Source organism: Cervus elaphus, chromosome 18 (genome assembly GCF_910594005.1).
Source record: "Cervus elaphus chromosome 18, mCerEla1.1, whole genome shotgun sequence".
Taxonomy (NCBI): Eukaryota; Metazoa; Chordata; class Mammalia; order Artiodactyla; family Cervidae; genus Cervus; species Cervus elaphus.
Genome location: NC_057832.1, coordinates 82180887 through 82202715, shown reverse-complemented (window position 1 = coordinate 82202715; position 21829 = coordinate 82180887). Strand labels below are relative to the sequence as shown.

Below are 21829 nucleotides of genomic sequence, written 5' to 3'. Positions count from 1 at the left end.
GAGCCTGGTGCCACCTGACCCAGAGGCTAAGGCCTTCACAGGAGGGAATGGCCAGGCATCAAAGGTAAAGGAGGGGCCCGAACGGCAAGGTTCATCCCCGTACGACTGTTCTCTTGGATGCAGGCACCACTACTAATGCATGTGACATTACAGGAAAGAAAATCAACATTTCCTGTCTTCTCAGTTACATTAAAAAAAAAAAAAAAACCACCATAAAATGTATAAAAATTATTCACGCATATATTACTTACTCCTAATAAGGACAAATTGCCATTAAATCTTTTATATGAACTTTAATACCTGTCTTTCATATCTATAATCTATCTATCTCCATCCCCCCTGTCCCTCTTTCCTGGGATGATGTAATTAATCAGGAAGTTCCCTTCCCTAACATTTGAGAGTTCTGCAAAATGAAACATTAGCAAATTTTTCTCTTCTTTCACTCTACTTCTGGGTTTGAAACCGGGGCTGCCAGGGAAAGAGAGCAGAGACCCCCCAAGTTCTAGTCTGGGCTCTGCCATGAGTCATGGGCCACTGAATACACTCTCAACCTATGGGATCTCAGGTTCTTCAGCCACAGAATCCCATCAATTAGGATCAAGCAGGATGATTTCTCGGGTCTCTTTAGCTCTAGATTTACTTCTCCATTGTCTCTTTTCCTTCTGCTTCTGTTTCCCTCTGTAAATTGGCGGTTTCCATCTGTGGTGATTTACTTAGTCCCAGGTGGCGCTAATGGTAAAGAACCTGCCTGCCAATGCAGGAGACACAAGACGTGGGTTCAGTCCCTGGGTTGGGAAGATCCCTTGGAGGAGGAAATGGTAACCCGCTCCAGTATTCTTGCCTGGAGAATTCTATGGATAGAGGAGCCTGGTGAGGTACAGTCTATGGGGTCACAAAGACTAGGCCACAACTAAGCATACATGCCCTTTTTCATGTTTCAAGTCTCAGCTCTTGATTTTTGCTTTATGGTTACCATAATGTTTACAGAAAACATTTCATAGGTAAAATAGTCCTTTTTCTGTTGTCCAGCTCTAAACTTAAACTATTATTTTTAAATGCAAGACTGTATGGGAAGTTCAATAGTCATAACTTTTAAAGGGAGCCCTTATCTTGTAGTTTTTCTTTTCTATTTGTCTATGAATAGCAGACCATTTAACCAGTCTTCTTGAGAGCAAGGGAAAGATGAGCAGACAGCCAGATATAATGACAATCAGAGAAAAACCCCAGAAGACTGAAAACACAACGCTGCATAGGAGGTTTATCTCTTTTTTTTGTCAAAAATCAAAGTCTTGTATCTCTAGCCTTATAAATACAAACACAGAAGGAAGTGATCAACTGCCCCCACATGGATAAACACCTACTTTCTAGATCTTGAGTTTTTTTTCTTTTATAAGTCTTTATGTCAGAGTCACATCATATGAATGTGTTCTATGGGTTAAGGTCACCATTTCCAGTAAGTACGAGGAGCGCTCTCCCAGGAATGAAATGTCTTTCTTCTAGAAGCATCAACATTCTCATGCTTCCAACAGAGCTGACGTGCCCCAACCACCACTGCAGTCAGGGCCCCTGTCTGTTAACAGATGGGAGAGCCTTCCATGAAGATCTCATCCAAACTGGAATTATTCCCACAGTTTTCCTTCTACTCAATAACACAGAAGAATCAGAAAATGCAGATAAAACAGCTCATTACAATCGGGATCTTGTTTCTTCTTATTCTTTGAAGACGTCTTGTTTCTATTCAGAGGTTTTGAGTCAAACATACTGGAAAGAAAACACATTTGCCCCTATTTCATTGGTGCTGTGCAGGGAATTCTAATGTGGCAACGTTGGAAACTGTTTTTTCTTCACAATGAGTCTTTCCAAGCAGTTTCTACTCTGATGATGCACTAAGCGAGGCCAGTTTCTCAAGCGACTAACTAGGACTCTTAGCAACCTGTGAAGAATGAGCATCTTTCAAAAATGGGCTTTGGAGTAAGCTCTCAGGAAAACAAACTCCCTCCTTCCTGCTAGACTTTAACAGCACTGGGGCTGGAGGTCCTGGGGATACCAGAGACCTCCACTCCCAGAGCACGAGGATGAGGGAGTCTCCACAAGAACTGAGAAATGAGGAATGAGGCTTCACGACACCAAACCTGAGGCCAGAACTGCTCTCCATGACTCACTTGTATATTTCCATTAGAAAAAACATATTGAGGTGAAATAGACACAACACGGTTTACCAGTTTTAAATGCACAGTTTACAGGCGTTAAGGTACAATTCACATGTTGGGCCACCGTCACCACTATCCACTCCAGAGCTCTTGTCATCTTGCTAAACTGAAACTCTGTCCCCATTAAACACTACCTCTGCATCCCCTCCTCCCGCTATCCTGGCACCCGCCTTTGTACTTTCTGTCTCTATAAGTCTGACTTCTGTAAGTACTTCACCTAAGTGGAATCACACAGTATGTGTACTTTTGTGTCTGGCTGTGTCTTAAAGGTGCATCCATGTGGTAGCATGTGTAAGAATTTCCTTTCCTTTCAAGGCTGAATAACATTCCATTGTATGGATGAATCATGATATGTTTATCGTTTGCCTGTGGAGGGACACTTGGGTTGCTCCCACCTTTTGGCTCCTGTGAATAATCATACGTCCTCCTTTCTTGTTCCTTTACTCACGTTTGAGTTAGGATTGGATACTTGCAACAGAAAGCAGCCTCAGTGATACAAGATCCTTGCCTCACAGCTACTTCCAGTGGTTTAAGAATTTACTTGCCAATGCAAGGAACACAGGTTCAATCCCTGGTCCGGGAAAATCCCACAGGCTGTGGGGTAACTACAACCACTGAGCCCACGAACCCTAGAGCTCATGCTCCCCAACAAGAGAAGCCTTCAACAAGGAAGCCCACACGCCAGAACTAGAGAGTAGCCCCCGCTAGCCACAACTAGAGAAAGCCAGTGTGCAACAACAAAGATCCAGCACAGTCAAAAATTTAAAATTAAATAAATAAGATTCTATTTAAAAAAAGAAAAGAAAAGCTACTTCCAATCCAGCAGGAATCCAGGTAGACAAGAATGTTTACAGCAGCTGTCAGGCTATGGGGCGAGATGGCGCCAGAGAGAAGAAAAGAGGCATTGAAACAGGGAGGCTTTCCTTGAGCTGAGCCAAAAAAAAAAAATCCAGAGAAAGTGTTTTCCAAGCAGAGGGAGAATCTGTGTAACTCACTTGCAGAGGAAGCGGGTGGTGAGGATGACAGAGAGGGGAGTCACCCTAACAAGCCACTAGATTTACCCAGGAACAGGTAAGCTGTCAGCAGAAGGCAGCGATGAGGCCCCATCTATGTTGGTGAAGATGCTGCACCCATGACTCCCTGTTGGGTTAGAAGTCTTAAATTCTCAGAAAAACTGCTTCCTTCCTTCAGGCAGAAGCCCCAGGGGCTCTGGCTCTCCTGTGGAAACAAGGTGTGGCATTCACGCTAAGATCTTCCCTGGTGATTCAGTAAAAGAATCTGCCTGCAATGCAGGAGACCGCCTCCAACACAGGAGACCCAGGTTCGATCCCTGGGTTGGAAAGATCCACCGGAGAAGGAAATGGCAACCCACTCCAGTATTCTTGCTTAGGAAATCTCATGGACAGAGGAGCCTAGTGGGCTACAGTTCATAAGGTTGCAAGAGTCGGACACAACTTAGCGACTAAACCATCACCATTCATGCTAAACTTTGCCCTGGACTTTCTCCGGAAAGAGCCATCAGCCTGGTGAAGACTACTGACATAGGAGCCCTGAGGTGCCTTCATCGGCACTGAGATCATCCTCTCATCAGCACTGCACCATGGAGATTCACAATCATATTCCAACAGAGGGCCAGGGCTTAAGAGCCTCCTGTAGAGTCAGAGAGTGTCTGGTTGTGACCGGCAAGCCCTATTTCCTGTGTAGGATTTAAGGACACAATTCTAAGATATCCTCATAGGAACTTTACCTCTCAGCACCCCTGCAGGACCTGGAGTCCCACATTGGTTAAGCCCCATGCCCACACAGTAACTGGGGCCCTAGGCGGCCAATGTCTCCCCAGATTTCAGAAGCCTGAAGTCTGCTGTTTTCCAGAGATTATCACTGCTCAGGGTCTAAAACCAGGACTCTGAATCAGGCAGCCTTGTCTCACCTGGTCCTTCTAAATCACCCTGATGACAGACCGAGCGCAGCACCATGAATCCTCATTAGGTCGAACCAGCCCAGGCAGAAGTCCTGAGTGAACACAGGTGGCTCCCTGCAGTGCCAGGCGCTGCAGCATAATTTAAGTTGGATTTTCACCATGTGAGCAGAAAAAGCAAGCTTTCTTCATAAATTATCAACACACTATCAATAATCATTACCTTTGTGGTACCTAACAGGCTTCCTTGACCCTCAAAACAAACCTCAGGGGTATGATGTCCTGGGCAGACCTAGGAAGCTGAGGCCCAGGGCCTGCTCTCACTTACTCCAGGAACACAGTTTCCTCTTTCTGTGGTACAGAGAAAAGGATGGCGATCTGACAATCCATTTACCTTGGGTTACATGCACGAGATCATCTCTCATCCCCAGGGTGGGCCCGGTGTCTCCCCACAAGGACAAGGGTGTCTCCCAGAGGTGGCAGCGCTGAGGAGTGGGTACACAGGGGCCAGGGGTCTCCATGGCCTGGTGAAATCGGGTCCATGCTGCCCCTGATTCTGCAGGAACATGAGTTGATGGTGCCTCTTTCAAAGGGCTGAGGCGTGCTCTGGGGGGGTGATCACCAGGGGTCTCGGTCCCCCCACCAGATGACCTTGGAGCCACTCCCACTTCCTGCTCAGGAGGTTTCTGGGGCTATGGCCTTGGGACTGAGCCTCCCCTTCTTCCCTCTTAGCGGTGAGGTGGCAACAGGTATTCTTCTGTTTTTATCTTTTTATTATAAAACTCTGTCCAAGTGCTACCTCAACCCCATCTGCTCTAGGAAACAGGACTCTGTCTCAAGCTAACGGCTTCACGTTCTACACAAGGATTTGATTGTTGGAAGGCCTTCTGCCAAATCCCTCTTCCCCACTAACTTTGTTATGTATCTCTTGTCCTTTCGTTGGATATTTCAGGTTCCTGTGCATCCCTTCTGCAACCAGCCAGTGAAGTCCCTGCCATAGGTCTTGTGCCTGCTCCACCTTGGTGTCCACGGGTACCCAGCACATGGGAGGTGTTTGCGCAGTGAGTGTTCACTGAATTAGCAGTGCTGAAAATAATAATGTTGGGAACTTGCGGTTCTGGCCAAGACGCAGTAGCCCCACTTGTCTCCGGCCCTTGTGTTTACAACTACAGTCCCAGACATCACACAACCACTCATACAGGGAACTCTGACAGATGGAAAGAAGGACCTGAACACTTTGGGGTGGGGGGTGGGGTGGGGTGGGGGGGTTTGGGGGGTAGAGGGGAGGTGAGGAAGGACACCATCCAGGCTGAGTTTCCTGACTTCCTTATAGCCTCAGGTAGATCCCAGAACTGTCAGCAAAAACAGCTCCAGAAAAGCCTGCTCATCTAACCAAAGAACCAAAACTGACCAAAGGAAAATGAGTGGACTAATAGAAAATCTTTTCCGCAACATCGGCCAGCCCTATTCCTACCCAACACCCACAGGACCCCACCCCCACCACGGGTTTAGCAAGGCCCAGTGGAAGGCTGATCTTCCATATCAACCCCACCCCACAGGAGGAGGTAGCCCCGGACTTCCCCACCAGGGCGGAGTCAGCTGGGTGCAGGGTGAGCCAGCCTTCTCCCCAACCCAGCCTCACTTTAGGGCAGAGCAGGAGCCACACTAGCTCCTCCCCCGAGTGAGCAAGGTCTTTGGAAAGTGCATCTGAACATCCACGCAGCCTTGGAACTGCACTTGGGTAGGAGCACTGACTCAAACAAGAAGACCAGATGAGACAGAACTGATAGCTCACAACATAATATCAAGAAAGCCCAGGAGAAATCCTAAAACCCACTCATCACACCAAGAACTAGAAAGTGAACACGCAGTGCAATCTACAGGACAATCAGAAAACTATGAGAGCTCCTCAGAGCACCTGCTCTGAGGCAGGGGGATAGCTGGGTGACATCAGGCCTATTTCCACCCACAGACACATCAGGCAGGGACCCTGAGACCCATACCATCTGGGATCAAATCTTGTCCTATGGGAGACTCTGCTCTGGCACCTTCTCAGAGCTGTTCAGGAGTCCCGTGGCATTCTAGAAGCTTCTCTATGTGCACTCAAGTCACCCAGGAAAGCTAGCAGCCCCATGAGTGCCTGGGTCCTCCACCCAGTTGAATCCTGCTGCTAAGTCACTTCAGTCGTGTCCGACTCTGTGCAACCCCATAGACGGCAGCCCATCAGGCTCCCCCGTCCCTGGGATTCTCCAGGCAAGAACACTGGAGTGGGTTGCCATTTCCTACTCATATCCTAACCAAAATCCCTCCAATTCATTCTGTTGTTTCTCATTCTGAGTTTATAAAATCCTACCTGGATTTCATTTATTTACCTGGAGTGGCTGGTCCCCGCCCACCTTTTCCACTACGTGCCTGCCCTGAAGCTAGTAAGCACTATCAGATATCAGAGGATGCTTTCTCAGGCCAAAAGATTCCTGGTATTTAGTGGGAGAACTGGAAGCTGAACTGGTTCCCTGAATTCTCTGTCCAGTGTCCTTAAATCTGCAGGATAAAGTGGGTGGTGGCACTGAAGGAGGAAACAGGAGTGTGGTCTGTGAAAGGGGGTCTTCTGGACCCCAGCTCCACTGTAAACTGTGATTCTGTTACCTTCAAGTCACAAGAGAATGCCTGGAGTAAAGACTGTCAAAGGAAGCCTTCTGTAGAGTGACTGGGACTCAGAACCAACTCTGGACACGCCACTGACAGCTGCAGACCAGCCTCCAGGGCACTTAACAACACCTTTCAGTCACACACACAAAACCACTATCACCACCCAACCTACCTGATTCCAACTCTCCTCACCTAAGCAGTGTTATGCCTTTGGACGTTATTTTATTGCTTTCTTAAAATATAGGAAGGGGAAACTGAAGGGTAGGAGAGAGAAAAGACAAAGTAGGCAACAGTCGGACTATCAATTAACAGTTTGTAATGTGTAAACTGCTTGCCTAGAACTTACGCAGATCATCAAACCCAAGTCCCACATTATGCTTTCAGAGCAATGCTGTGGTGGCTACAGGTGCAAATCTGAATGTTCACGACTTCTCACAAAGATGTTTTAAAATCCTGATGATTTCACACACAGCAACTTTTCAGAAATCAGAATAATAGCTGCTTTTTGCTGGGTGCCTACTACTACATGCCAGGCACTGTGCTAAGCCATATATAGCTGATTTATCCTCAGAAAAAGGTTTCCATGTGCAGACTTATTAGCCTTATGAACGAGATGCTGAGTGGTGAGGTTACAGAACTTTTTCAAAGGCAGTCACCTCATCTCTATGACTGGGAAGTTATGCTCTTTCCACAAGACTCCTTTGCACCCCACAAGGGAGAGCTCAAAGTCAGCAACCTTAATGTAACAGAATAACCCTACCCTGTAGTATCCGCCTCTTTCCTCCAAATACAGCATTACATTATCTCAGAGAGCCTGTTGTGCCAGTTCCCCTCATGTGGGAAGGCTCAGGGTCTCTGGGAGTCGCCTGCAGCCCTAGGACCTTGACTCCCACTTAAAAAGAACGTCCATAGGAGGCCCCACCTGAGGCTGGCTCCCCAGATCCCACCAACCACCGTCACCAACAGGAGAGAAAGACCTCACTCTCCTGATATAAACGGACCGAAATGCTCTTAAATTTACCTTTGGAGTTAGAGAAATATTTCCATCCCAACCAGGTAAGTTTTGATATACTGTCAAACAAATGGAATTCATGGAAACCTACCATCGTGTATATACTGTATTAAAATGACGTCTCTGTCATTTTCTGTTCAAATGTCTCTATTTGAACATTATCATCCATTCAATTGCAGGAAATCCTCCCAGTCCTCAAAGAGAGAACACACAAGACTTTCAGGCTGGCAAGAGTGAGAAGGAGGACCACTCACTGACCTGGGCTTGCCTTTCTTAGAGGTAGTGTTCCTCTCTCTCCTCTTGATCACCCCCATCCTTCCAGCTAATATACACACACAGCACTCTGTCAGCCCAGGGTCAGCAGGACACGGAATACTAAGGGGTCCTCGGGTACAGATGCCCCTGGGTGGCCCCTTGATCCAAGTATGTCCTGGGCCTATGCTGCCCTCAGAGCCTGGGCCCACGGTGCTGCCCGGCTCACCTCGGAGGTCCCAGAGCTAAGACGCAGGGAAGGACCCACGCAGGGAAGGACCCAGACACTCTACCCTCCAGAAGCTCTGCTAGTGCTGCAAACAGGTTATTTCAGTGACTGTGTCTTGTTTTACAGTCTTGGACTCTAAAATCTTCCCTATGATTGCTCCAACAGTGGGCAAGACAACGGTAAAACTCATTGTGAAAGCCCGATTTTGCTCCTCAGGCGGGCTGTCTGCGTTCCGTAAAAGCACTGCTCCTCCTAAGAAGCCGGAGCACCTGGGTGCAGCCTGGGGGCCCTCCGCCCTCGGGGCAGCTCGAGACCCCTCAGGGGCTCTGGGGGTGGAGGACAGCCCTGGGACTGGGCAGGCCGGCTTGCTCAGTTGCAGCAAAAGAATGTGCTGTGTTGGGAAGCAGCCCCGGCTCCTCCGGAAAGCCGCACATCTGTAAACCAGGCTTTCCTCTGCCCCAGTGAGTCTCGGCAAAGACAAAGCATGGCTTTCTTCTAGAAGGAGGAGCCTTACAGGCTCTGGGGCTGGGGCATTTTGCCCCATAGCCTCCGGACCCGAGGGCTGTCCTCAAGTGACAGGGGACTCTAGGAAGAGTCACCCTCCTCCCCAGTCCTGTCTTCCCTGTTTCCTGGCCCTAGGACTTGGCATCCCACCTCCTCCCACTCACATGCCTCCCCTCCCCCACTGCCCAGAGCTCAGGTTTCAGCATCAGCGGAGACGTGGCCAGAGGCTGCAGAGAGCAGGGACTGAGCCGGCACTTACCTGGGCACCTCGGGGTGCCGGTCAGTCCACAGCCAGCCAGGGAGGTCGGGGGGCCAGGCGAAGGCGCTCCCAGGACTGTCCCCAGTGGAGTCCCCCACCCACCGGGGCAGGGCGACTCTGGGTTCCGGCGTCCCGGGGGAGTCGGGGCGGGACGCGGGGCGGCCACCTCTGAGGAGGCCCATTCAGAGGGCGGCAGGGAGAGCGCGTCCGAGGAAAGAATCCGGGCTTGCTGGGCGGCTGCTGGCTCTGTCGGGCGGCCTGCCCATTCAGTGCCTCGGACGGCAGTGGCCCCGCCTCGCACTGCGCGGTTTGCTTCCTTTTCATTTCTTTTCCCTTTTTTTTAATCTCTTGCAAACTGAAGCTGAAACCCTCCACAGCTTAGCTGCAGCCCCAGAGTCAGTGCTATTCAAGGGACAAGCAGCTAATGCATGTGTGGCTGGTGACCCCGGGGAGACAGACACCCCAACCCGCACCCCCAAGGGCAGCCTGCTGTCCACGACTGAGCCTCAAGAGCCACCTCCCCCAAAGGCAGACTGGCTTCCCTGGGATCCGACGCTCACAAAGGAGAAACTTCTGGAAACCACTGGAGTCCCTGATCAGCTTTGCACCCCACCAGCCAGCCAGGCTCCACACCCCTGTCCCTTCCCCCTAGGTGGGGGCATTGCCTCTCATCTGCCCCAGTCACCAGCCCTAAGCCCTTCACTCCATCCCCTGCCCAGGGTAGCCTGGGGGACATTCCTCGTTTTCTTCGTGGCCACAGTCACTCCCACACCCTACCACACCCAGTCTGCAGAGTCTCCTTTCCAACCACTTAGCCTGTTTCACCTGGCTGATAGCTTAGTCCACCAATAGGCTGTTGGTGGACCTAAACAAATTCTATCCTTTTCTTCCCTCTTCTCTGCTCATGTTCTTCCCTCTAGCTGAAAGGCCAGCCCCACTACCCAGTAATCTGGTGAACTCCTATATACTCTTCAAAGCCCATTTCAAGTGACCCCCACCCTGTATAAGACTTGGGACATCATCCCCCTCAGTCAGGTAAGTTCACGCTCCATATCTCATGGCCTGAGATCTGATAGTAACAAGTCCATATAGCACGGTCGAGAGGCTCTGTCCCATGTGTGGCCTTTGAGACTGAAGTTCCAGGCAGCAGACACCTGCCTGGCCAGGTTTATATCCACCAAGCACAGAGGGGAGTGGCCACTCACGCCTCGCCTCTCCTGCCTTTCAGATCTGGCATGATCCAACTCATCTGTTAAAGCCTAGTGCTGACGCCACTTACCCTAAAGTCCTCCCTGAGACAGAAGGTCCCATATCACTGCTGGGAGGCCCCTTTCTTGCTGGTGGGCTGGCACTGGCACTGCCTTCAGCACATCACAATGGGACGAGGCACCTGCACAGGCAAGCAGGCTTCCAGAACACGCTCCAACCATCCTGGGCTGAGTCACACCTGCCCAGCCCCGGCGTGACCCTCTGACCCACTCATCATCCTGGTGAAAGTTGACAGGCACACGCCTCTTATCAGAAGACACAGGCACACCTGTGACCCTTGGGTCGCCTCCCTAAGTTACAGGTCAAGAAGATCCCAAGGACCCTCTGCCCCAAGGTCTGAGCAGGGCACTTCCTCTGGCTTGTTTATGTGCCTGCAGGGCAGCAGCTCCCGCACAGGATCTGTAGGAAATGCCTGAGCACAGCCCAGGGCAGGCCCAGCCAGCGGATGGACGGGCCTTTCCCGTGGCCCACAGCTCCCTGGACAGAGAGGAAGGCGGCCGTCTGGCAGTCAGTCAGGCCCAGGAAGGGCAGTGATGCAATGGCACTCCCCAGGGTGGGTCCTTCCCTTGGGGCTGGCTGACCCTGTGGGCCTGGTAAGTCTGGGGCGGTCCAGGGGCTGGGCGGAGGGGAAGGATGCTGTGTCTGTGCTGCTGCATCTGCGACCGGAACAACTCGGGTGGGGATCGAGGACACTTTATAACCTTCCGGAGATCTGTCTGTCTGTCTGTCCTTTTCCTTTCTCTCTTCTGCTTAGCTGGGGCAATGGGGACTAAGGTGATGTGGTTATGCTGCAAGTGGCAGAGATTCTGATGCAAAGTCACACTCAGAAAACACAGCCTCTCCAACTGTGATGTCCCCACCTAGCACCTAGGATCTGGCTCAGTGTGAGGTGGGGTACCCATGGGTGCTCACACCTGCAAGGTCCCCACTTACCCCCAGTGGAATCACGGATCAAGTGCACACACAGATTGTCCACTGTTGGCAATACCAATCCTCCCCTGCACAGGTCAGGCCAGCCATTGTGCTGCCAGCACCTGCCGCCTCCCTCCACACTCCTAGCAGCAAACTGCATGCCTGGCTCCCTTTAAGTAAAAGGTGCCTCTCCCCTACTCACTCACTTATTTACTAACTTGTTAGAAAACAACACATAACACATGACCAGAACCCTCTCTATGTCAGATGCCGGGATGTCCTGATGAGTGACGCACAGGCAGACAATACTTTGGAAGCTACAGAGGGAGAAGGACATAACCCCAATCCAGGCTCCTGTTTCCTGCAGGCTGGCCCCCCACCCTGCTCACCCCACTGGGAAGCACATTCCAGGGAAGATGAGAGCTGGGCAGGCTGTTCCAGGACAGCGGGGACCCCCTTCACCCTGATGAGGGGAGGTGAGAGCCAGGCGGGCTGTTCCAGGGACAGCGGGGATCTCCTTCACCTGACGAGGCAAGGCTGGCTGTCCCTCCAACACACAGCACAGTCACAGCCACATCAGGAGAGGTGACCGTGGAACTGTGAACCGTCGCTGTGGGGATGGCGTCAGCAACTGTGAGGCCGGAGGGCGAGGCCTGAGCTGCCATGAGATGAGCAAGGCGGGAGGGCAGAGAGAGAGGAAGACTCAGAAAGGCTCAGCTGTCTGGGATGTAAGAGAGGGCAGAGAACTGTGAGAGGAGGCAAGGGTGCCAATCTGGTGGCTGAGGCACCTGAAAGGGCACAGGGGAGGGTCCCCTTCAACAGCCCCGTCTTACGCCTCCAGCAGGACATGTGCTATCTGAAGGCACCATCTGGTCGGTCTCTTCCAGGCGCCCGCCAGCCCCTGACATGCCCACCGGCCTGACAGGTCCTCTGGGGGGCTGTGCTGTCAGCTCTCAGCACTCTGCCCTGCCCAGCATTAAATTAATGAAACAGAATCCAGGGCCTCTGCTCCACCCAATAATGGGGCATCTGCTGGATCTCCCTTAAAACAGTATATGACATGGTGAAGGAAGTTCAGAAGCCTTACAAAGAAGCTGCTTCAGAGAAAGAGGGCCATTAAGACCAGCGCGGGCTTCTCCCATGTACACTGAAGGGGAGAGCGGAGACCACGGAGGGGAGACTTTCAAGGACCCGCAGGTCTTCAGCACGGGCTCTGCCCTAGTGAAAAAGAACTAGGAGGGATCTCAGAAAGACTCCAAATAATGGTACATCAGACAGGAGTCCTCAGGGCCACTCTGACACCCTCCTGCTGCTTCCCCAGGGATTACCTGCCCGCCAGCACCTGGGGAGGCACTGCTCTGGGCGTTCTAGGATCCAATTCAATGGTCTGCTTGTGCAGAGAAGGAATTAAAGACAAACACAAAAAGTCAACCCCAGGACCTCAGTTACACACTGACTTCACAGCAGTCCAACCCCATGTTCCTCCAGGAAATCTAACTCCAACATCCCTAGGTCCCTCTGTCCTAGTGTGTGACCCACTGAGACCTGAGGGCATGTGACATTCACCCCAAGATGTCCATCAAGAACGTGCCAGGCCCTGGAGCATAGAAAAGGTTTTCCTTTTTTTCAGACTAGGGAATTCTCATTTCCCCTGGCTTTTGTGTTTTTTAGACTTGCTCTTTCTCTATACAGGCACATATACAAGTGCACAGCATGTAATAAGTGCTCAAAAAGCAACAAATTCCTTGGTCTGGGCATAACTGTGAATGTGTGAATATATACATCCACGGTGCATATGTGTGCTATGCAATACATATATGCAAACATACTAACACATGACAGGATTTCAACCACACATAAAGCTTCTTTACTTCATCAGGGTGGTTTGCCCAGTGTCACTGTCTGTCAAGGAGGCACTATAAATTGGGGGCACCAGGTTCCAAAAGCACCAAGCCGGCTGGACCACACCCAGTAACCAAGGGTGAAAGGCAGATGCCAGAATTAAATCTTCACCCTTCTCAGGTCTCATAACCCAAAATCTCCCCAAGTGTATCCAGCAGAATGCGGAGTTTTCACCAGGACAGCCACCCCCACGTCACACCATGCTAGGAATCTGCGATCCCTGCAAGGCAGGGAGCGCCTCTATAAGAAAGGAAAAACTGCCAGGGGCATGCGGGAGCATGCTTCTAGTAAGAAAACATCTCAGCTGTTACAGGCCAGGGCTCCACGTGCATTTTCTTTCAAGTCATTCCCAGTTCTCAGAGGCATCCTGTCCCCGTTCAGAGAGGTGAAGAGAAAACAACACACGGGCCAAAGTGGTGCCCATGTCTGTAGAGGGATTGCAGACCCCACACCCACTGCAGACCATGGCAGAGGGTCAGCAGCCTGCAGTTCACTCCAGGGCTGAGGACCGACCCACGTCTGTCTCCCTGCGGCAGAGCAAAATTGTGATAGATGACGGGGCTTTGGAAATGCATTCATGACCAAGTGTATTTGGAACTTAAAAACCATACTGTAAGACAAGTTTGGGGTACTTGTCCAATGTCATGCACGTGTGTGTGTGTGTGTGTGCATGATAAGTCATTTCAGACTCTTTGCAACCCTATGGACCATAACCTGCCAGGCTCCTCTGTTCATGGGATTCTCCAGGCAAGAATACTGGAATGGGTTGTGATTTCCTTCTCCAGGGGGTCTTCCCCACGCAGGAATCAAACCCGTGTCTCTGACATCTCCTGCATGGGCAGGCAGGTTCTTCCCCTCTAGAGCCACCTAGGAAGCCCAATATCACGCACAATACTGCTAGTATTATTTTTGCTTCAGTTTAAAAACTGTCTTAAGAGGTCTGCAACCAGTGCAAGAACTGTAGAGTGGTGACTGAGGACCCACATGTGTCTGTCACCAACCCCAGGGCCTGCTCCCAGACCACTGGCCTGTGGGGCTCAGCATTAAGAGAGCAGCAAAAACCCATTGGCGGCACATCAGAATAAGTTTTATAGGCTGAGATTCAAGAGCAGTCCACCAGATGGAGGATGACATGAGCTGATAAAATAAATTTAGAGAAACAAAGACTCCTCTAAACGCAAAAGAAGCAAACAAAAGATGGCATTCATCACGACCGGGAAATCGTCAGTTCACGTGGGGACCCTTCCAAGCCGGCCTGCTTGGTGGATGAGGTGTCAACACAGGATGCCAGCATCTTGCATGTTTTGAGCTTCATTCCACTCAAGCGAATGAGTGTTCTCATCTCTGCAGACTGCTGACCACACATTCACAGGCCATTGCTGCAGGCTGACCTCCAGCCGCCCAACACCGCTGTTTATTTTTAAATATATTTTGAAGCAGTCAAGTTTCCTTTTTTCCTTTTCTAAATCTGGGGTGGCAGTGGGGGGAACAACAGTGACTAACCCTGGCAGTCACACTGGGCCACAATGACCAGCAGGCGTCCTTTTGCACAGAATGCAAAGTATACCACATGTGTATACAGATGTGGGCCTTCCTATACATAGCTACATACACATATGTACCTCAATGTAAACATGTTATATATACATATATATATATATACACACACACATATCAGTTTTTAGGCTCTGCAAAATTCAAAGTAATCAGGGACTTGCATAAATGTCACACATGTTCACATTCAGCACATGTTTTTATTCCTATTATAAACATTCTCATTAAAAGTTCATAAAATTTCTAAACAAAACAGAGCTGGGTACAGGAAGAAAGGGGAGGTCTGGGAAAAGTATTTTACAGTTTGTCAAGCTTTGAAGAATGACAACTTTTTTTTTAAAAACAAAAATAAAGCATTGCCTCAAACTAATCTCTCTCTCTCAAGACATTCCTGGATACTCCTTTTCTTCCTCCCTGCAGCAAATGTCACCCATTTTTGCCCTTTGACACCAACTCCAAGAGATTTCAACAGCAAACCCCATACCCTGCAGGCCAGGGCCTCCTTCCTGCAGCTCAGAGCAGTCCTGGGTCAAAGCCCCTCCTCCACGTTCACATCACCACCCACAGCCCCAGGCAGGGCCCTGAAAACACCAGCCCTCCTCTCAGAAACATGGGTATGCAAACTATAAGTTGCAAAATGTATAAAGGCCTTCCCTTTCAGTAAACTAATGCTGTTAATCGTGTTCATTGAAAGCTCCCCAAATGTTCCCTAAATCCCACTTGTAAAACCATCAGGTGAAGATAATGTTCTGTAACTAAAGATGATGGTCCTCTGCATTGTGAATGCACAAAATGCCACTGAACTGTCCACTACAAATGGTTCACTTATGTGAATTTTATCTCGATTTAAAAAAAACCCTATTATTATTCAAAGTTGGAAGCTGAGCTATATCAGAATCATACAGTTTCAATGAGACCTTTCTTCATTTTTTTTTCCCATTTATTTCGAAAATGTCATCAAGACTACTTAGCCTTTCAGATAGGAATAACAGTAATTTACATCTTGTACTTCATAATTCTCTCTTTTGCCTTCATAAGGGTTGATAGTAAATGACCTCTTTACCTAATCTATTACTAATATTTTTGCTTTCAAGAAACACATTTCCTTCTGGGGCTCTAAAATGTTCTGCACTCAACTCCAATGCCCGGGGTGGTTCCCTACACCAACAAGCAATGCTCTGAAACCAGCCTGGGGTCCTACAATTTAACTCGACTCTGATCATCCATGCAGACAGCATCAGACTCCATAGGCTAAGGGCTCAGTCCCACAAGACTGTCCTCCCTTCAGACCAGCCAGCTAGGGATCAGAGGTTCTCACAACTCCTTTCTCAGGTTGCAATAATTTGTTACAGTGACTCACAGAACTCAAGAGAAACATTTCACTCATCAGTTTATCATAAGAGGACATAACTACAAACAGCCAGACTAGAGAGAGAGGAAAAGGCATGGAGCTTCCATGCTGTCTCGAAGCACCTCATTCTCCCCAAATCTCCAGGCGATCACCAACTGAGGAGCTCCTTGAACTCTGTCCTTTGGTATTTTTCTACAGACATCATTACATAGGCAGGGTTGATTAAATCATTGGCCACTGGCAACTGGTTCAACTTCCAGCCCTCTCCCCTCCTTGGAGGTTGGGGGGAGGGGGAAACTGAGAGTTCCAACTCTCTGATCACAAGGTCGGTTCCCTTGGCAACATGGCCCCATCTTTTCCAAAAGTCATCTCATTAACATGACAAAAATCACATTTATGTTCTCATCACTTAAGAAATTCCAAAGGCTTTAGGAGTTTGGTGGCAGAAATAAAACTAAATATATATTTCTTATTATAAATCACAATATCACAGACTCATACCTGGGATTTCTAAGGTAGCATTCCCAGAGATGTATGTCTCCCAGGGAGTAATGTAGGCTGTGTCAGGGATGCACTGGAGACCGTCCCAAGGGGAGCCACTTCAGGCTCTGCTTGAGGGTCCTAGGTGGGTAGGACCTGTTGGTCTACTCATGGAGCTCACAGTATCGTCAGACCCTTGCGACGTGGTCCAGCCCCTGGTGCCAGCTGTCCTCCCAGTGCCTACAATGGCCCAGCCATCTCCCGCTACCTGTCCCCAGTCCTTGAAGCTATCATCTCTTTGAGTTACAGCACACTGCTTAGGATAATTCAAATATTCAACAATATTTGAATTCATATTTAAGTATTCATTATTTGAGTAAATATTTAAATATCCCTCACTTTCCTGGAGTGAGTACTGTAACTTAAAAGAGGAGTTGTCTTGACACAGGCACAGGCAACAGGAACATGATGGGGTGGGTTCTGACCCACCATTTATCACCAGGAAACTTCAGCATGCTTTCTGTTCACTTGCTCACTGCAGAGGTGAGGGGTGGGAATGAGGTGCGTGTGACATGGGACGAGCTGGAGGCTCTTGAGACCCCTGGCACTGGAGTCTAGGGGCTTAAACTAAGTGCCACAGGACAGAACGTGTGCTACCCCGAGCAGAGGGCAGAGATGCCAGGTGAGAGGGGACACCGCGGGCCTCTCCCATGACCAAACTCTCCCTGACCAAACCCGAGATAGGGTCCTGGAGCTGCTCTACAAGGCCTCGACCTTGGCCTCTGATGTCTGTCCTTGGAGGGCCCAGTCTTGGCAAGGATTCTGCTGAGTCATCTCCTCTGCTTGCTCGCTGATGAAGCTCCTCATCCCCACCCTTGATGCTCAAGCCTATTTTCAGCAGGGTCCTGCTGGGCCAGTTTGGCAATAATCTCCCTCTCCTCGATGTTCCTCTCGGTAACTTTTCATCCCCTGACCCTGGCACAGCTCTTAGGCTGTCTCTGCTGCATTAGGAGTTGAGCTCAGCTCCTTACCCTGCTCCAACAGTACCAAATAAAATGTGTCTCTACCACCTTTAATTGGTGTCCTGCTGTTTCTCCCTGACACTTGTCTGCTGGCTGTCTGGGAAATAAACTGACACATTTGGGTTTATGCTAACTAGCGCTGGTCGCTCAGTCATGTCCAACTCTTTGTGACCCCATGGACTGCAGCCTGCCAGGATCCTCTGTCCACGGAATTCTCCAGCCAAGAATGTTGGAGTGGGTAGCCATTCCTTTCTCCAGGGAGTCTTCCCAACCCAGGGAATGAACTCAGGTCTCCTGCATTTCAGGTAGATTCTTTATCATTGCACCACCTGGGAAGCCCTTATACTGACTAACCTGGTACCAAGTTCAGGCTGATGGAATAACACACACAGAGGAATTTTACATGGTTAGTGTTACACTAGCTTCATACTAACTAAAAGAAGCCAGAACATAACTGACATCTTAATAGCAACAAAATCAAAAAGTCATCAAAGCTCAAATCCATTCTGATAGGGTCAGTTGATTACACTACCTGACCTGTGAATCTCCCACAAATCCAACACACTTTTTCCCATCATTTCTGAAAGCATTTTTGTCAGAGCTGCTCCATCCCACTGCCCACTCCAACTGCTGTTCCACATACAGCAGACCGATCAATATATGAAAACAGAAGCCTGGGCAGTTGCCTCCCTGTCTCAGGCCTTATTAATGACCTAGCACTGCTTGCAGATGCCATACCACAACCTTCCATAGCTACAGAGAACAGCTGTGGCTGGGCCTCTGCTCACACCTCCAGGGCCCTGCAGACCCCTGGTCTATCCTCTCCTGGTCTGAAGGACCCTCTGCCACAGGGCCTGTGCCTGCTATTTCTCCATTCCCCTAGTTAACTCCTATTTAATCCTATTCATCCTTCAAACCCTCAGATCTCCTCACCAGGTAAACAACCAATAAAAATTGGTAGAGTGCCACCATTCTGTTCAGGGCTCTTCCCCATCACACATCACTATAAGACTGAAACAGAAACCCTGCTGTAGAGAAGAGTGTTGAATATAGTCATGGGAGCAACCACCACCATCACTGTGTCTCAGGGCTCAGCCATACCCCCCATACACTGCAAAGCACATGGGACCCCCAGTCAGTGCTGTGTGTATGCCTCTGAGCTCTCCCTGGGCAAACGTCCTCAAGGATTGCCAGCATGAAAATATGGATGACTCAGAAGGTGTTCTTAAGATTAAACAGCTCCTCTACCATCTGACCCTGCAATCCCCCTCCTGAGCATATATCCAGAGAAAAACATGATCCAAAAAGATACATGCACCCTAATGTTCATTGCAGCACTGTTTACAATAGCCAAGACATGAAGCAACCTAAAACCTTAAAGGAAACTTTGGAAGAAAAATGGCCCTCCTATTAAATGATACATAGATCTTGTTTTCTCTGGAGAAAGAGGGAAAATGGAGCTAGCTGTCATCACTACAACTTCCTCTGCATAAAAGACAGTATTTAAATACAAAGTCTGCTTCCCCCTCCCACCAAAGCGCATCTGATGAGCAGCAAAGGGAACCCTCACTCACCTTCCCCAGGGCAGAACAGCAGGAATCCCCAGTTACAGAGAAGAGCGATTCTAAAATGTAAGTTCAGCTTGGGCTCCATCCCCCCTCCACCTGCCCAGGGCAAGGCCTTCCTGGACTCTCAAGGGAGCTGGGCAATGTCCATACCAGGAAGGAGTGCTGAGTAACCCACCACCACGGTGTTAACGCTCCCTTCCCAGGGCCGGTGCCCAGGCTAACTAGACCCCACAAGTATGTGAAGTGCTGGGAGACGTGGGGCAGGGTGCAGCAGACAAACCCGAAGTGGCCATCAACTGGGGAGATTCAGGATGGTGGCTGAGGACGTGAGGAGTCAGGACAGGGCTCTGTGAACATAAAAGGCGGGATGCCTTGCAGCAGGCAAGGGGCGAGGACAGCCGTGTCTTTCAGAGTGGGGAGCTCACTGCTCTCCAAAAGTAGCCCTGACTTTCTCTGAAAAGGGTGGGTCGGGTTTTTCAGTTTCTTCTTTCAACTCCAAGTAATGCTACAAGAAGGTGAAAAGTATTGATGTTCGGCTGCTGAGAACACCACGACCCTACCCATCAACACCTGAAAGTGCTGAGTGAACAGAAGGGAACAGTCAACACCACTCCTACCCCCAGCAGGCTGCAGGCTGTGTCCCTGCATCTTCCCCAGCCAGAAGCACATTTCTTAGGTGTGACACACGTAGAAATATTTCTGCATGAGTGGACGTCCACAGCAGAGGAAAGGAGGTGGGTGTCTTACCATGAGCTCCTTTATACAGAGCGCTGGGGCTGCCCATCTGTGGAGCGGATGGGCTGAACGGAGAGTAACGTGGGCTTGTTATCCCTGGAAAAGAAGGCAGAGTGAGGAGCTGTCCCCTTCTCTGCTCTGAAGGGGTGGGATTGCACACAGGGAGCTCTGCTTCTTTCTTACCATATGGCGTTTCTGGAGACACAGGAAATGCAGGGGTGGGAGAGATGGACTCACTGCCACTGTTGGTTGGAGAGAAGATCCTGCCATCGATCACATCCAGGTCTGGGGGATACGTGGTGATCACTGCCTGAAATTGGCAAAGTGGAAGTCAGGTGAAGGCCACCTCCAGACAGCTAGGGCTCCTGGCCCTCACTGAGCCAGCCCTCTTCTAAGACTGGTGACAGGAGGCAGCCATGGACAACTGGAAGAAACTTCAGTAACAGTCAAGGCAGAAGGAAGTGTTTTGTGGTCAACATTACACAGCTCGTAAGTAGAGATGGCAGAGAGTTTATATAGCAGAGGGAAATGAGTGTTATATGAAAAAAGCAGGATAAAAGAATCGTCATCTGTAATGTGTTTACAGATATGTAAAATACCCAAAGAATTAAACACACAGGCATAGAAAAGAGGCTGGAAGGATATATCCCAGATATTAACACTGGTTCTCAGCAACTTTCCTTTCTGGTCTATTCTGGGTTCCAACTTCTCCACTTTTGAGAATAAACAAAACCCTAATTTCAAAAGGTTCATCGTTGGGGGGTTGCCGACCTGTCTTACTTCAATTCTGATTAAAAGCCTTAAGTATGGCTTCTCAAAAACACTCTGTAGATCTCCCCAAAGGACACATATCCACAGTGACCATATTTCTTCCTCCTCCCTCCCAGGGATCCCAAGAAGCTTTGGGTCAGGGACTCGGGCTCCTTTAAGATGACTTCCGTTTGCCCTTTGCCGCTGTTGTCCACCCATGGAGCTCTGAGACCTCTACCCTCACGACTCATCTCATACTTGGCCCACCCCTCAGTCCCCATTCTACAGATAGAACACAGAGACCCAGATGACCAAGTGCATGCCGGCAACAGCTCTCTCGGAAGAGGGGGGATCCCACACAACCAGAAGGCCTGCCTTCAGGGAGGAACCATGTTTGTGAGATGGGGACGAAGCTGGGTGGGGAATTGAAATGGTGACTTGGGACAGGGCTCAGGCCAGGCTCTGGGTAGCAGTGTGTATACCTCCTTGGCGTTGTCTGGGGAGAGAAAAGGCACCAGGCCTGGAGTCTGTTCTGAACTGGTGGTCTTTCCCCAGCTGCATTTGGAGAAGGTGGGCTGCTCCCCAGCTTCATTATCATACTGCTCAAGGCTCAGCTTCCGGAATCTTCCCCCGAGTGGCTCATCCCCTGTTAGGAGAGAGACAAGTGGGCTGCAGGCGCTTTCATCATGGAGAACACTGACCTTCAATTAAAACCAACTTTAAAACTTCTCAGAGGCACTCTGTATTTTGAATTTTTCTAGTTCCAGAACATTTTCATCACCCAAGTCATACTCCATACCCATTAAGCATTCACTCCCCATCCCCGACCTCCAACCCCTGGCAACCACTCATCTACTTTCTATGTCTATGGATTTGCCTACTTTGGACACTTCATGTACATGGAATAGCACACTCCACGTCCTTGGGTGTCTGACTTGTATCACCCAGCATGACCCTTTCGAAGCCCATCCTCTTACTGGGTGAAATGACCACTGTCCATGTCCCATCTGTTTCTCTCACGTCAGCGCCAGCAGGGAGTCGTGCCTGGCTGGTTCCCCAAGGTCAAGAACACTGCCCGGCCCACCAAGGGTGCTCAGGAAGCATATGGAACAAAGAAAGGCTGGGACCCAGGATCGAGGCTTCTTCCTCATCACTGAGTGAGCAAGGAGAACAAGACTGAAAGAACCCAGGCTGCCTAATAGCCGCGGGGACTTGGTCCGAGGCCTGTGCCCTAGTAATCCATCTCTTCTCAA

At 49.8% G+C, this 21829-nt stretch overlaps 1 protein-coding gene across 7 annotated transcripts in view; it reads right to left on the bottom strand.

Moving 5' to 3' along the window:
• TNS3 (tensin 3) overlaps positions 1-21829 on the bottom strand; it is a 220506-nt gene that overhangs the window by 27721 nt on the left and 170956 nt on the right. For all 7 annotated transcript variants that reach the window (XM_043872501.1, XM_043872497.1, XM_043872499.1 and 4 more), the window contains 3 exons: positions 21059-21222; positions 20010-20136; positions 19839-19922 (listed from right to left, as the gene is read on the bottom strand). In XM_043872501.1, coding sequence (XP_043728436.1) covers positions 19839-19922; positions 20010-20136; positions 21059-21222 — 375 coding nt within the window. The remainder of the gene's footprint in view (positions 1-19838; positions 19923-20009; positions 20137-21058; positions 21223-21829) is intronic.